This window comes from Jaculus jaculus, chromosome 19, assembly GCF_020740685.1.
Source record: "Jaculus jaculus isolate mJacJac1 chromosome 19, mJacJac1.mat.Y.cur, whole genome shotgun sequence".
Taxonomy (NCBI): domain Eukaryota; kingdom Metazoa; phylum Chordata; class Mammalia; order Rodentia; family Dipodidae; genus Jaculus; species Jaculus jaculus.
In genome coordinates, this window is record NC_059120.1 from 56,443,660 (window position 1) to 56,457,185 (window position 13,526).

At 48.4% G+C, this 13,526-nt stretch overlaps 1 protein-coding gene across 2 annotated transcripts; it reads left to right on the forward strand.

The window, feature by feature from the left end:
- Positions 1–8,796: 8,796 nt before the first annotated feature.
- Positions 8,797–10,665, forward strand: LOC101600675 (keratinocyte proline rich protein). 2 transcript variants are annotated; one of them, XM_045137920.1, is made up of 2 exons: positions 8,797–9,495; positions 9,574–10,665. In XM_045137920.1, the coding sequence occupies exons 1-2, from the start codon at positions 8,797–8,799 to the stop codon at positions 10,663–10,665; spliced, it is 1,791 nt and encodes a 596-aa protein (XP_044993855.1). The 2 variants fall into 2 exon arrangements, with proteins under 2 accessions (XP_044993855.1, XP_004667120.2); XM_004667063.2 differs by having other exon boundaries at positions 8,797–10,665.
- The last annotated feature ends 2,861 nt before the right edge of the window (positions 10,666–13,526 follow it).

The following is a 13,526-nucleotide window of genomic DNA, read 5'->3' on the forward strand; positions in this document are numbered from 1 at the left end:
ACCGCTACGCCATCTCTCCAGCCCAGTTATAGTAACTTTTATCTATCTAGCTATCTACCTGTCAAGCATCGATCTATTACCTGTACTTACATGGCATATGCGTATACCTACATCACCATACAAATATGTAATCTTTGTTCTTACTCTTTTGTGTGTATGTGTGTATGGTGTGTGTGTGTACGGCACAAGTGTGCAGAGGGTCAGAGAACAATCTCTGGTCCGGTCCCAGCCTTCCAGCTTGTTGAAGACTGAGTCTCTTGCTATTTGCTGTGGTGTGCCCCAGGCTTCTGAGGATCCGCCCGTGTCTACCTCCCAACTCCATGCAGGATTCCTGGAATTGCAGATGCTCACCCTGCTTCCCCAGGCTTTAGGTGGGTTCTGGGATCCGAACTCAGGCTCTTCTGCCTGTGTGGCAGGTGCTTAATGCTATTTACTCGAGCCATCTCCTCAGCCTCTATATCATCTTTATTGGCGCTGTAACTTACATGTTATAAAGTTCATTCATCTGAAGTGGAAAATTCAATGTTTTCAATATTTCCACAGAGCTGTGTAAGTATCGCCACAATCTAATTTTGGAATATTTTTTTCACCCTATACTAAAATGTCCCATACTGTGCTCATCAGCAGTTACATTACCCCAAGTGATCCTCTCTGTTTCTACATATTAGCCTGCTCTGGACGTGTACTATGTGTAGAATCACACACTATGTGAGCTCTTGTAATTGGCTTCTTTGACTGCACATAAGTGGAAGTGAAAGATCCAAGGCTCAGCCATGCTGTAGAGTATGTCAGAAACTCATCCCTTTTGGGGTCTGTTAATATTTTATCTGATATGCAAACTGCATGTATAGCTATGTCCATCAGCCAATAGAATGTGAATTGTTTCTCATTTTGCCTATTTCAAGTCCTGGTGTTGGGAAACATTCCCGTACAGGGATTTGAATGGATACATGCTTTCATTTTACCTGGTGAGATTTTCATTGACTTGTAAGTGGGATTGATCATATGATAACTCTGTTTGGGTAAATGCCAAACTATTATCCATGAATATATAACATATACATTCCCATCAGCAATTTTTTGAAGGTTCTACTTTTTCTGTATTCTCCCCCAGCATTTGTTATTCTCTGGTTTTGATTATACTTATTTTGGCTGATGTTAGAATGCATGTGATTGTGATTTGGAGTTATATTCCCTTAATAACTAATTACATCAAGCATCTTCCATGTGCATCTTGATCATCTGTGTCCTCTCTTTGAAGAAATGTTTATTCAGATTTATTGAACTTTTTCCCTTTTTTGAGGTAGGGTTTCACTCTGGCCCAGGTTGACCTGGATTCACTATGGAGTCTCAGGATGGCCTTGAACTCATGGCGATCCTCCTACCTCTGCCTCCTGAGTGCTGGCATTAAAGGTGTGCAACACCATGCCTGCCTCTTATTGAACATTTTTAAATTAATTGTTTCTGTTATTAAGTTGTAACAATTCTTTATTATTTTAGTTAAAAGTTCCTTTCAGATGTGCTGTTTACAGATATTTTTCTCTATGTGTCATTTTTTTCATTGTTTCACAAGTTGCAACCAAAAAGCATTCCGTTTCAGATTGTGCATGTGATTCAGTGGCAGAACACTTATCTAGCATGTGAAAGACCCTGGGATTTATCCTCAGCACTAAAAAGGTAAAAAATAAGCAAACATCAACAAGAACAATAGTAAAATGAAGCAAAAGTCATACCCCTGAAAAAAGAATTTTCAATTTTTTTTAATTATTTATTTATTTATTTGAGAGCGACAGACACAGAGAGAAAGACAGATAGAGGGAGAGAGAGAATGGGTGCGCCAGGGCTTCCAGCCTCTGCAAATGAACTCCAGACGCGTGCGCCCCCTTGTGCATCTGGCTAACATGGGACCTGGGAAACTGAGCCTTGAACCGGGGTCCTTAGGCTTCACAGGCAAGCGCTTAACCGCTATGCCATCTCTCCAGCCCAAGAATTTTCAATTTTTAATGAAGTCTTTTTTTTTATTAATTATTTCTTTGGTATTGTATCTGAAAAAGCTGCATCCAACTCAATGCCGTGCATTTCTCCGGTGTCTTTTTTATGAGTTTGTTGATTTAGTTTTATTAGCTTATTTTAGACTAATCAAATCAAACAGATAATTCTTTGTATTGGGCCCTGGAGCTTGTCACTAGGCTGCATTGTACAATGTCAGTCAGTAAACATTTAAAAGGCCCTTTCTGAGAACCTAGCGCTTTGCTGAGTAGTCTTCAAGATGTCCATAGGGGGCTGGGGAGATGGCTAAGTGGTTACAAGGCATTTGCCTGCAAAGCCTTCTGGGCCAGATTTAATTCCCAAGCCACCCACATGAGCCAGATATAAAAAAGGGGTAAGAGGCCCTGAAGTGTCCTTACATGTACACCCACATCCCCCAACACACACACATCTATAAATAAATAAAAAAATGAATAATAAGTAAATAAATAAATAAGTAAATGAAAAAAGTGCCATCAGGACATTCCTCATCTAATGAAGGACCTGAACATGCCAGCCAAGACTGGTAGTGTTCATTTTCTCCATAAAGAGCACTGTAGGAGCCCCAGTGTGGTCTACTGAACCTGGGGTGGCGGTGAAAGCAAAACCATGTAAGATTAACAGAGATACAGATGTCCGAAAAAAACATATGATGGAAACACTGGGGGAAGTTTGCCATAGGGATGAGCTGTGGTGAGGGAAAAGAGAGTGCTCGTGCAGAGGGAAGCATCCTGAGAAAAGGCAGCGAATAAAGCATCGGCCTTCAGCGGGAGCAATTTTGAAGAGGTGGGTGGGCTTGAAGGCTTCTCAGAAACAAAATAGCCCCTTTTACGATTTCCTAAGTCATTGGAAAGTGAGAAACCAGGGACACCATGCTGGTAGCATGCACTGACGCTGATGACTGAAACCATACTAGGATTTAAAAAGTAGTTGATCCAAAGGGGAGTGTGTATGTATGTGGTGTGGGGGGGCGGTGGTAAACAGGGTCAAATACATGATGTACCTGTATGGAGATGTCTTCTTGAAACCCATCCCTATGTACAATAGATATATGCAAATCAGCATTTGGAGTCACAAAATTAACCAATTCAGCCCTACCCTGGGCTTGGGATATTATTCTAGTGTAAGCTTTTCAGAAGCCCTCCTCTGAAGTAGCTCTGCTAGGGGAAGCACAACTTGCTTAACGTAATTCGTTTTTCTGTTCTGGAAAATGCGTTTTACCCTCAAATTGTCCCCTTGATGTATAAACCGCAGAGTAAGGGGAAACAGTCTTCTTTCTAAGTACACACGCCATAACTTGCAGCAAAACTGAAACGAGGGGCCCGTAGAGATGGCTCAGTGGTTCAGGCTCTTGGTTTGGGTGATTTCTAGCAGTAATGAGGACCCGACTGCAGCAGTTAAACCAATAGTGCTGATATTGTCTGAAGTCAGGAATATGTATTTTTTTCAATAGGCCTCTTCTGTATCAGATGGTGTCTTCAAATGACGTTGTTCCTTTCTATAGTTTCCATGTGGCCTTCCAACCTCTGAAAGCCTATACATTTTAGAGTTTATTGTTTTCTTTTTATCTCATGTGACTAAATAGAGACAAAAATGAGGCCCTAACTTGCCCTAGAAACTTCCTCCTCTCGTGGCCCCATTGTTACACAAGGGAAATTGCACTTGACTCTTTTTGCAATTTACTCTGAAATACAATCCCCACCCACTTTTCCTCCTGCCACAGGACTTGTCATAGTAATCTACCCCCAGCGTTCAACCCTATGGCTCATGCGACATCTCAGGACTTGACAATGCCCTACATGGTGCAATAGTCTCCTTGCTTTTTTTCTCTGCTTCAGGCTTTAGTGGGAAGTAGCCACAAGAGTAAACAAAGTTTGGGATCAAAGAAACAACTTGTAGGGCTGGAGAGATGGCTTAGTGGTTAAAGCGCTTCTCTGCAAAGCCTAAGGACCCATGTTCAACTCTCCAGGTCCTGCATAAGCCAGATGCACAAGGTGATGGAAGCATGCAAGGTCGCATGTGCGCACAAAGCGGTGCATGCCTCTAGAGTTCAATTACAGTGGCTGAAGGCCCTGGCACATTCTCTCCCCACCCCCCACCCTCTTTCTCTCTCGCTCTCTCACTTTTTTAAATGAAAAAGGCCATTCAGGGGCTGGAAAGGTGGTTTAGTGGTTAAGATGCCTGAGAAGCCTAAGGACCCAGGTTTGATTCTCCAGGTCCCACCTGAGCCAGATACACAAGGGGCCGTATGTGTCTAGAGTTTGTTTGCAGTGGCTGGAGGCCCTGGCAAGCATATTCTCTCTCTCTCTCTCCCTCTCTCTGACTCAAATGAATAAATAAAAATAAATCCTAAAAAAACAAGAAAGGACAGTCTGTTGGGTTTTCTTTAAAGAATGAAAGAAAAAGAAACAACTTGTAGAACTTATGGGCTTGGTGCCAAGGACACCTGGCATGTCGTCTCTGCAAACCAGTCATTAGCTTTATGTTCCCAGACAGCTTCCTCTGTCTGGGCTCAAGAACTACTTTCCATGGAATGAGAGGGCAGGAAGGACTTCTGAAGGCCTTTGGTCCCACTGTAGTCTAGAATGGTATTTGCGTACCCTTTGGAATGAGTGATAAATTGAGACACTGAAGTCATGTGGAATTGGGCAGACTCCCTTGTGAGAGAGATGGCAGAGATGGGATTGGCACGTGCACTGTAGACTACAAAGCACCTTCATACCCACGATCTGACTTTGCCCTCATGAGGACCTGCTAAAGTCTTGTCGCTTCCCTCTGCGAATGAAGAAACTGAAGGCCCGTGAGTGATACGGCTGAGGGTTAAGTGTTTGTTACATAGCAGTTTTCCTAATTACAACACACAGTAATCTATAATCTTACGATTTCTCCTAATCTGCACTTGTTGACCCGCCCCCTCACTTTCCTCTTATTTTATAGATAATGAACTGAGGTTCATGGTGGTTAAGTGGCATTCACCCCACTTTATATATTTTATATTTTATATCTTTTAATAGTGCTTAGTGCAAGTCCTCAGTAGTGCTTGCTGGAGCTGGGGATCTGTAGACGTGTGAAGTAAGGGGCTGAGGGGCTTGGCCAGAACCTGAAGGACCGCAAAGGCTGGAGGGTGACAGGAGCACGTGAGGTGATCTAGGCACAAGGACTGCTTCACTTGCTTTTAACTTCACCCCTCAAACGAAGATACAAGTCAAATAATAGGCGGAGGCATAACGTCGCATACATGGTGACAGGCGAAGTTTGTAGAAGTTAAAGCGGGTGCCCTACCTAAGGAGGGCAGCTGTTCATCGGGTTGACTAAAGGCAGGTGCCCTGTGCTAGATCCTTTGCTTTTACAGAAAAACAAACAAACAAACAACAAAAAAAAAACACAATTGGATGTCTGGAATCTCAATGCCTCTTTATAAATATCAGAGACGGGGCTGGAGAGACGGCTTAACAGTTAAGGCGCATGCCCGTGAAGCCTAAGGACCCCCGTTCGATTCTCCAGCGCTTGCATCTGGAGTTTTCTTGCAGTGGTTAGAGGCCCTGGTGCGCCCATTCTCACTCCTCTCTCTGGCTCTAATAAATAAGTTCAAAAAAAAATCTCTAAAAACTATCAGAGACAAACTAGCAAAGTCCTGTGTGCAAGTACAACCTTGTGGGCTTGAGTCACCTTGTGCATCCGGCTAATGTGGGACCTGGAGAGTCGAACATGAGTCTTGAGGCTTCACAGGCAAGTGCCTTAACCGCTAAGCCATCTCTCCAGTCCCTGATGGCAGGAACCCTTGAGAATAAGTTGGGCATTTAAATATCATTCTTGGTCAGGTGGTTTTGCATAAAATAGTTGCCTTCGGCTTCATGAAAATCAGTAAAGGAGATTTAATTACGTGCAGTTTTGTAGAAGAGTACATTAATCCTCGAGTCGGTCATGACGGTTCCCCAGCCTGTGAGCAGTCAGCTAGCTGTAAGCAGAGTTGGCTCTGACTCCATGCTGCCCTTGTTCTAGACTTGTCTCTGTCTTTGAGGACAGTTTACCCTCTTTCTGGGGGAGGGGGTGTTCCATCTGTAACCTTTATAAGAAGAGAATCTGAGGCAAGGGGAAGACAAGGAACAGAAGCACCCTTCAGGAGAGAAAACGCCCTTGCCCCTCCTCGACGTCATGTCCTCTGGGTGGGAGAGGAAGTCAGTAGAGGAAAGAAGAGGGAAGAGACATGAATCTACTCTTCCATCGTCGCCTGGAAGCTCTGACACCAGGGCAAGACACTCCCATGACTGTAGGTGACTGCAAGGACAGGCACATGGGATGGGAGCCAGCTGCTGGAATGCTACCCTGGGTGACGAGCCAGGCAGATGCCAGCCAGCTGTCTCACGACCAGTCAGACCCAGAGCTCCTCATATAAATACAGCCCTTTGCCAACCGCCTCAGCCTGAATGCCCGGCTACCTGCGGAGGAGGGTGAGTCTAGGAGCTGGGTCCCGGGGTGGGCTGGGGTGGGAGTGATGTCTGGGGGTGCCCCGAGTTGTGGGAGTGAAGCTTGATGAAGGGAGACGGTGGGGGGTGGGACAGGAGTACCTCAGCTTCAGGAGAAAAGTCCGGTGATTTCTGGAATGCCTAAGATTTGTAGAGTCCAAGAGAATAAGCAGGGCAGTGATATCAGGGTGTTTATGTCTTCGAAAGCCTTGAGCTCTTCCTCATGCCCCATCTTCCCTCATTAGGGCATTGCTGTTCTTGGAAAAATGTGCACTAGTATTAACATTGTGTGAGAAGTCAGAGGAGGAATGGTAGCTATTCTCCACACATGGAAAATATGTATACTTTTGTCCTTCCCTGTGAGCATTCTCAGCATTTTGGGAGCTTCCTGACAGGTGCTTTGTTGGTGGAGCCAATGGCCAAATGAGTCCCTGCTGTCCTGGTCACTGGGCTACATGAATGTGAACAGGTGGATCTGGGGAGAACAGACGAGGCTCCTCGACTTCTCCCCCTGGCTGAGCGCAGCACTGGAGCACGTGCCTGAATGCCTCGGGTCTTGTTCTAATAATCCTGCCGTTAGATCCTTAGACGTGATTAAGAATCTAGCAGTTTCTGCCTTACCCTTACTTAGTTAGCTGAATCCCGCCTCTCAGAGGGGTTGGGGAGAAGGTACAAGCTGTCACCCACCAGGTGATTAACAACAACAGTCTGACGAGGCGAGTCGGCGTGTTGATCCAGAGCCTTTCAAGGCTGCGTATGCTGTGCGTGTTTCCCTGGGAGTCTATCTAAAAGAGTTCACCTACAAGAGATTGGTTACAAGGAAGAAATATTGAATGTTGGGTTTGAGCTAGTCAGTAAATGACTGGATCCTTTACATGTTTTTAAAGATTTTTATTTTTATTTATTTATTAAAGACAGAGAGAAGGAGAGAGAGTGAGAATGGGCCCCCCAGGGCCTCTAGCCACTGCAAACAAACTCCAGACACATGCGCCACCATGTGCATCTGGCTTACGTGAGATCTGGAGAATCAAACCTGGGTCCTTAGGCTTTGCAGGCAAGCGCCTTAATGGCTAAGCCATCTCTCCAGCCCAGGATCTTTTACTTTTTTAATTAATTAATTTATTTGAAAGAAAGAGAGAGAGAGAGAGAGAGATAAAGAGAAAGAGAATGGGTGCGCCAGGACCTCCGGCCATTGCAAATAAGCTGCAGAGGCCGTGCACCACCTTGTGCAGCTGGCTTACGTGGGTCCTGGGGAATCGAACCTGTGGTTCTTTGGCTTGGCAGACAAGCGCCTTAACAGCTAAGCCATCCCTCCAGCCCTCGGTCCTTTGGTTTTCAATGGATTCTTGGATGTCCTATGAGCATAGATGATAACAGTGCTTGTTCCCAACTGCTCACCCATCCTTGCAAGCATCCAAGATGCAGGGAGGAGGAAACCCAAGCTCCCACGGGTGTGAGGTTTTCACTTTGGGATACATGCTGTGAGCAAGGATTATTTTTAAATTTTTATTTTCATAATAGATGACATTCTTGTATCCCCTCACTCCTGTTCCTGTTTACTGGGTGCCCTCCTCAGTGGCATGGTATTCATTGTGGGTATTCAGTTAGTATCTGTGGGGGAGGGGAGACCATGCCTCAAGGTATTCCTACCCACTCCGTGGCTCTTGCAATCTTTCCTGCACCCTCTTTAGGAAGGAGAGCGAGGTTTTTAACCTCTCCATCCCGTAATTTTATTTTATTTATTGCTAGATTCTTAATCACGTCTAAGGATCTAACGGCAGGATTATTAGAACAAGACCCGAGGCATTCAGGCACGTGCTCCAGTGCTGCGCTCAGCCAGGGGGAGAAGTCGAGGAGCCTCGTCTGTTCTCCCCAGATCCACCTGTTCACATTCATGTAGCCCAGTGACCAGGACAGCAGGGACTCATTTGGCCATTGGCTCCACCAATTTTATTTTATTTCTTTAACCACGGGACTCCAGGACGAGTGGAGAATCCTCTGCTTACCTCCGCCCTCTGGTGGCGGTCATTGGTATATCTCCCTCTGCCCCTCCGTGAACTTATCAAGCCTTTTTGGCAGATCCAGGACACGTCTCCCAGACATTGGTGACTAATCCTGGCTCCACTTAAGTCAGTAAGGGTTGTTGAGTGAAGGTTTTAGGGCGGAAGCAGAAAGGCCAGGGAAGACACCGGGTGCCTGCTCCTAGATGCCAGCCGTCCCCCCCTCTTCCACAACCCCGTTTCCAGACTCTCAGCCTGGGTTCTCTGCCCTCAGGTCTCGCTCGCCCACCTGCGTCAGGACCATGTGTGACCAGCAGCAGATCCCGTGCTACGTGCCCGTCCCGCAGTGCTGTGTCAAGGGGTCCTCCGCCGGCCCTTCCCAGTTTCCCTATGCCAACAGCCAGGTGGTGGTCCAAGCCCCATGCGGGATGCAAGTTTTGGAGTGCCCTGCACCATGCCCAGTTCTGGTCTCCCAGGCTCCATGCCAGGCCAAGACCACTGAAATCCCATGTAAGTCTAAGACGACTCAGGTGACCGGCCAATCCAAGGCCTCCCAAGGGAAGAAGGGCCAGTCCAAGACCACGGAGGTGAAATGCCAGGCTCCCTGCCAGACCCAAGTTGCCTGCGGCCCGTGCCAGTCGGAGATTGCCTACGTGCAGTGTGACGTCCCACAGCCGGTTCCCACTTACTATGTGGAATGTCCTCCGGTTTATTACACAGAAACTCGTTACGTGCAGTACCCGGCCCACACCTACGTGCCTGGCCCTGCTCCCCAGCCTGTCCACACTTACGTAGAATGTTCCTCCGGAGGCCAGGCCCAGGGAAGCTTCTCCACCCAGGCTCAGTATCAGGGGCCCTACAGCAGCTGCGCCCCCCGGTTCCAATCAGGACCCTCATTCACCAGCTGCGCCCCTCAGCGTCAGGCCCAGGGGTCTTATGGTAGCTGCGCCCCCCAGTTCCAATCAGGACCCTCATACACCAGCTGCGCCCCTCAGCGTCAGGCCCAGGGGTCTTATGGCAGCTGCGCCCCCCAGTTCCAGTCACGGGCACCCTCTAGCTACTGTGGCCCCCAGCGCCAGTCGGGGGCCTCCTTCAGCTCCTGCGCCCCGCAATGCCAGACCCGGGGCTCCTATGGGAGCTTCACCTCGCAGCAGCGTCGGTCCCAGGGCTCCAGCCGCTGCCTCCCTCCCCCTCCATCTCGTCCCATGCCCCTTCCTTACCGCAGCTGCTCCCCGCCTCCCCGGCGCTCGGAGCCCTGGTCCGGCAGCTGTCAGTCACCTAGTTGCCCCTGGGGCACTGACAGCTACTGCACCCCACCTCGCCGCTCGGAGCCCATCTACGGCGGCCACTGCGCCCGGGGCCGCCCCTCGGGCTGCGCTCAGAGAGGTGGACCCAGGTGCCGGGTGGACATCTCCTCCCCGTGCTGCCCAAGGCAGGTTCCTCCGCAGAGATGCCCGGCCCAGATCCCTCCTGTGAGGCGCAGGTCCCAGAGCTGCGCCCCCATGCCCTCGTGGGGTGCCTCCTGCCCCGAGCTGAGGCCGCGCGCACAGCCGCGTCCGTTCCCAAGGTCCTGCCCGCCCCAGCAGCGTCCGGGCCGGTGCCCCGAGCCACGAAGACCCCGTTGCCAGCTTCCTCCTCCCAGAACGTACACACGCCCAGAGCCATGCCCGAGCCCAGAGCCACGCCCGTGCCCACCACTGAGGCGTTTTTCGGAACCGTGCCTGTACCCCGAACCGTGCCCAGCTCCTCCGCTCTCGCCACGCCCGGTGCCACGTCCCCGCCAGTGCGACCGTCCAGAGCCGCGTCCCTGGCCGCAGCCCTGCGAGCACTCGGAGCCCTGTCCGCGTCCAGAGCCGATGCCCTTCCCTGCGCCCTGCCCCAGCCCAGAGCCTTGCGGGGAGCCAGGGCGCTGCCCCAGCCCCTGTTCCGGCCCCAACCTACTGCCGTACCCTCGAGAAGCAGGCTGCAGCGAATCCACCCCGTGCCGCCTGGACACCGAGGGTCCCGGCCCCTACAGCTGCAACCAGGGGCAAGGGGGCGGTGCCAGCTGCGGGCCTGGCGACGACTTTCCAGAGCCGCTGGGTCTAGGTGGCTGCGGAGAGCAAGGAAGCCAAGGGCATGCTGGCATTAAAGGCGGGGCGTACGGCGGAGCGAAGGGCGCCTACTTCTAAGAAACGTGTGAAAGTGCTGCCCTTCCCCTTCCAGAAGCCATCACTACTGCTAAGACGGTCCTGCTTATGTCTCTCCAAAGCCATGGAGAGGCTTCCCGCTTCAAAGGTGGGATGCAAACCCTCGGGTGGCACACCCGAGTCTCAGACATCTCTCCAGTCGCAGCTGACTCCTCCCTCCCTTGTGTATCGCTTTGATTCCAGCCAGACCAGCCTGGCCACCGGGCCCTCCTGGGTGTTCCTCGCGACATTCCCCGGGGTGTCCTCGCTCCGCTCCTGCAGTCTCTCCCACTTCCCAGAATCTGAAATGGAATACACCTTTCATTGCCTTGTGACATCCCGGAACCCACCACTTTTTAGGCAAACCATCAACTCAGCGCCTGCTCGACTTTGCAGCATCTCCTGAATTATTAGGCCACTCTTCAGGCGCGTCCGTCTCTTCCACCCAGAATCAGTACATCCCTAAACGTCTGTGCCTGCCTTCCATCAGGCCGCAGTGGACAGCCTGAGTCAAGTTCCACCCTGTGGGGAAATAGGGATTGAGTCTAGAGGAATAATAGGTGACAGCAAAAATAAATGACAAATAAGTGACAATAAAGTCCTGAGGTTCTCATAGCCCGCGTCTCTTCTTGTTTCTGACTTGCTGAGCTGGGGATTGGGTTTGAATGGTGGCTAAAGTACATGTAAAATTTAGCATCTCAGCCGTGTTTAAGCATCCTTTGGTGTGCTAACACCTCCCCCACCCATCCACAAAGCCCATCGGCAGGACACACTCACCACTCATGACGAAATAGCCATTCATTCCTAAGTGCCCTCAGCCTCTACAGACTTCCATTCCACTTGCCGTCTCCATATATTTGATACACCAGGTACGTCATAGGTGGAATAGTAACACGTTTGTCTGTCACAGAATGGCTTATTTCACTTAGCACAGTCATACTCAGGGTCATCCTTGCTGTAGGAGATGATATATATATGTATGTATGTATGTATACATATATATATATATACATATACATACATACATACATACAATATATATATATTATATATATATATATTATATATATATATATTATATATATATATATTATATATATATATATTATATATATATATATATCTCCAAATATATATAGCTCAGACTGACCTGGAAGTCACTATGTAGTCTCAGGGTGGCCTCGAACTCATGGAAATCCACCTACCTCTGCCTCCCAAGTGCTGGGATTAAAGGTGTGTGCCACCATGCCCAGCTAAAATTTCTTCTTAAATATTTATTTATTATTTATTTGTAAGCAGAGAGAAATATGAGAGACAGACAGAAAGAATGAGAATTGGCACGTCAGTGCCTCCAGCCACTGCAAATGAACTCCAGACGAATGTGCCACCTTGTACATCTGGCTTATGTGGGTCCTGGGGGATTGAACCTGGGTCCTTAGGCTTCACAGGCAAATAAGACATCTCTTGAGCCCAGAAGTTTATCTTGCTAAAAATTATTTAATTTATTTATTTGCAAGCAGAGAGAGAGAGGGAGAGAGAATGGGCACATCGGAGCCTCTTGCCACCACAGATGAACTCTAGATGCATGTGCCACTTTGTGTATCCAGCTTTATTCGGGTACTGGGGAACTGAACTCGGGTCATTAGGCTTTGCAGGTGAGCGCCTTAACTGTTGAGTCATCTCTCTAACACCTGAGTCAGACTTTTGAGCAGCATTCTCCCCCTGCCACCTGTGTAGTGTATGCTCTGAGATGAGATGAGAAGAGTCCGTCCCGACAGGAAAAGGCCCGACAGCCGGGGCCCAAGGCTGCTGGTCACTCAGTCCACAGGGAGGCTGCAGAGAGCGAAGAGCCCACCCTGATGCTCAGCTCGCCTTCTCCTTCCTCTTCTGTCTCGGACCCCAACCCCATGGATTGGTGACACCCACAATTATGCTTGGTCCTCTTATTTCGATTGACCTAATCTAGAAAAATCTATCACAGATGTGCCCTGATATTTGTTTCCATGGTGATTCTAAATTTTGTCAACTTTACAACTCAATAAGAAAAACACTTGTTCCTCATTTTATGCACCCCATTCTTCTATGTAGCAAGAATCCTATCTGGCAGCAATGTCTTTAGGTGACCAGAAGCAAGAGAGAGATGATATAGATTAATATTACCCTTGTTCTGTTCATTACCCCTTCCCCAACACCCATCAGATAGACAATCTGATCAGAGAGGGGGCATTGGGAAACATGGCTTAATTTAAATCTGCTTGGATCTGAGACAGGGAGGTGCCTAACCCTGAAATCACAGCCAGCTTGTAACATCTTTAAGCAACACATGACAATTTACCAATTAACAGAAAAAGTTGGCAGAATAAAGAACCCAACATCTTAGCATGTTAACTTTTTTGTTTATTTTTATTTATTTATTTGAGAGGGACAGGCAGGAAAGAAAGAGGCAGATAGAGAGAGAGAGAGAGAAAGAGACTAAGCATGCCAGTCCTTAGACTTCATAGGCAAGCACCTAACCGCTAAGCCATCTGTCCAGCCCCACGTGTTAACTTTTCAACTGCAATCTTTGAATATAAAAGCATCTGATGAGGGCTGGAGGGATGGCTTAGCGGTTAAGTGCTTGCCTGTGAAGCCTCAGGACCGTGGTTCGAGGCTCGATTCCACAGGACCCACGTAAGCCAGATGCACAAAGTAGCACATGCATCTGGAGTTCGTTTGCAGTGGCTGGAGGCCCTGGAGTACCCATTCTCTCTCTTTCTCTGCCTTTCTCTGTGTGTCTGTCACTGTCAAATAAATAAATAAAAAATGAACCAAAAAATTATTTTAAAAAAAGCATCTGATGAGAAGAGACAAAAAATGGACAATCG

Bases quoted from the DNA above. Each gene is read 5' to 3' on its own strand.
- LOC101600675 (XM_004667063.2), top strand. From the start codon at position 8,797: ATGTGTGACCAGCAGCAGATCCCGTGCTACGTGCCCGTCCCGCAGTGC.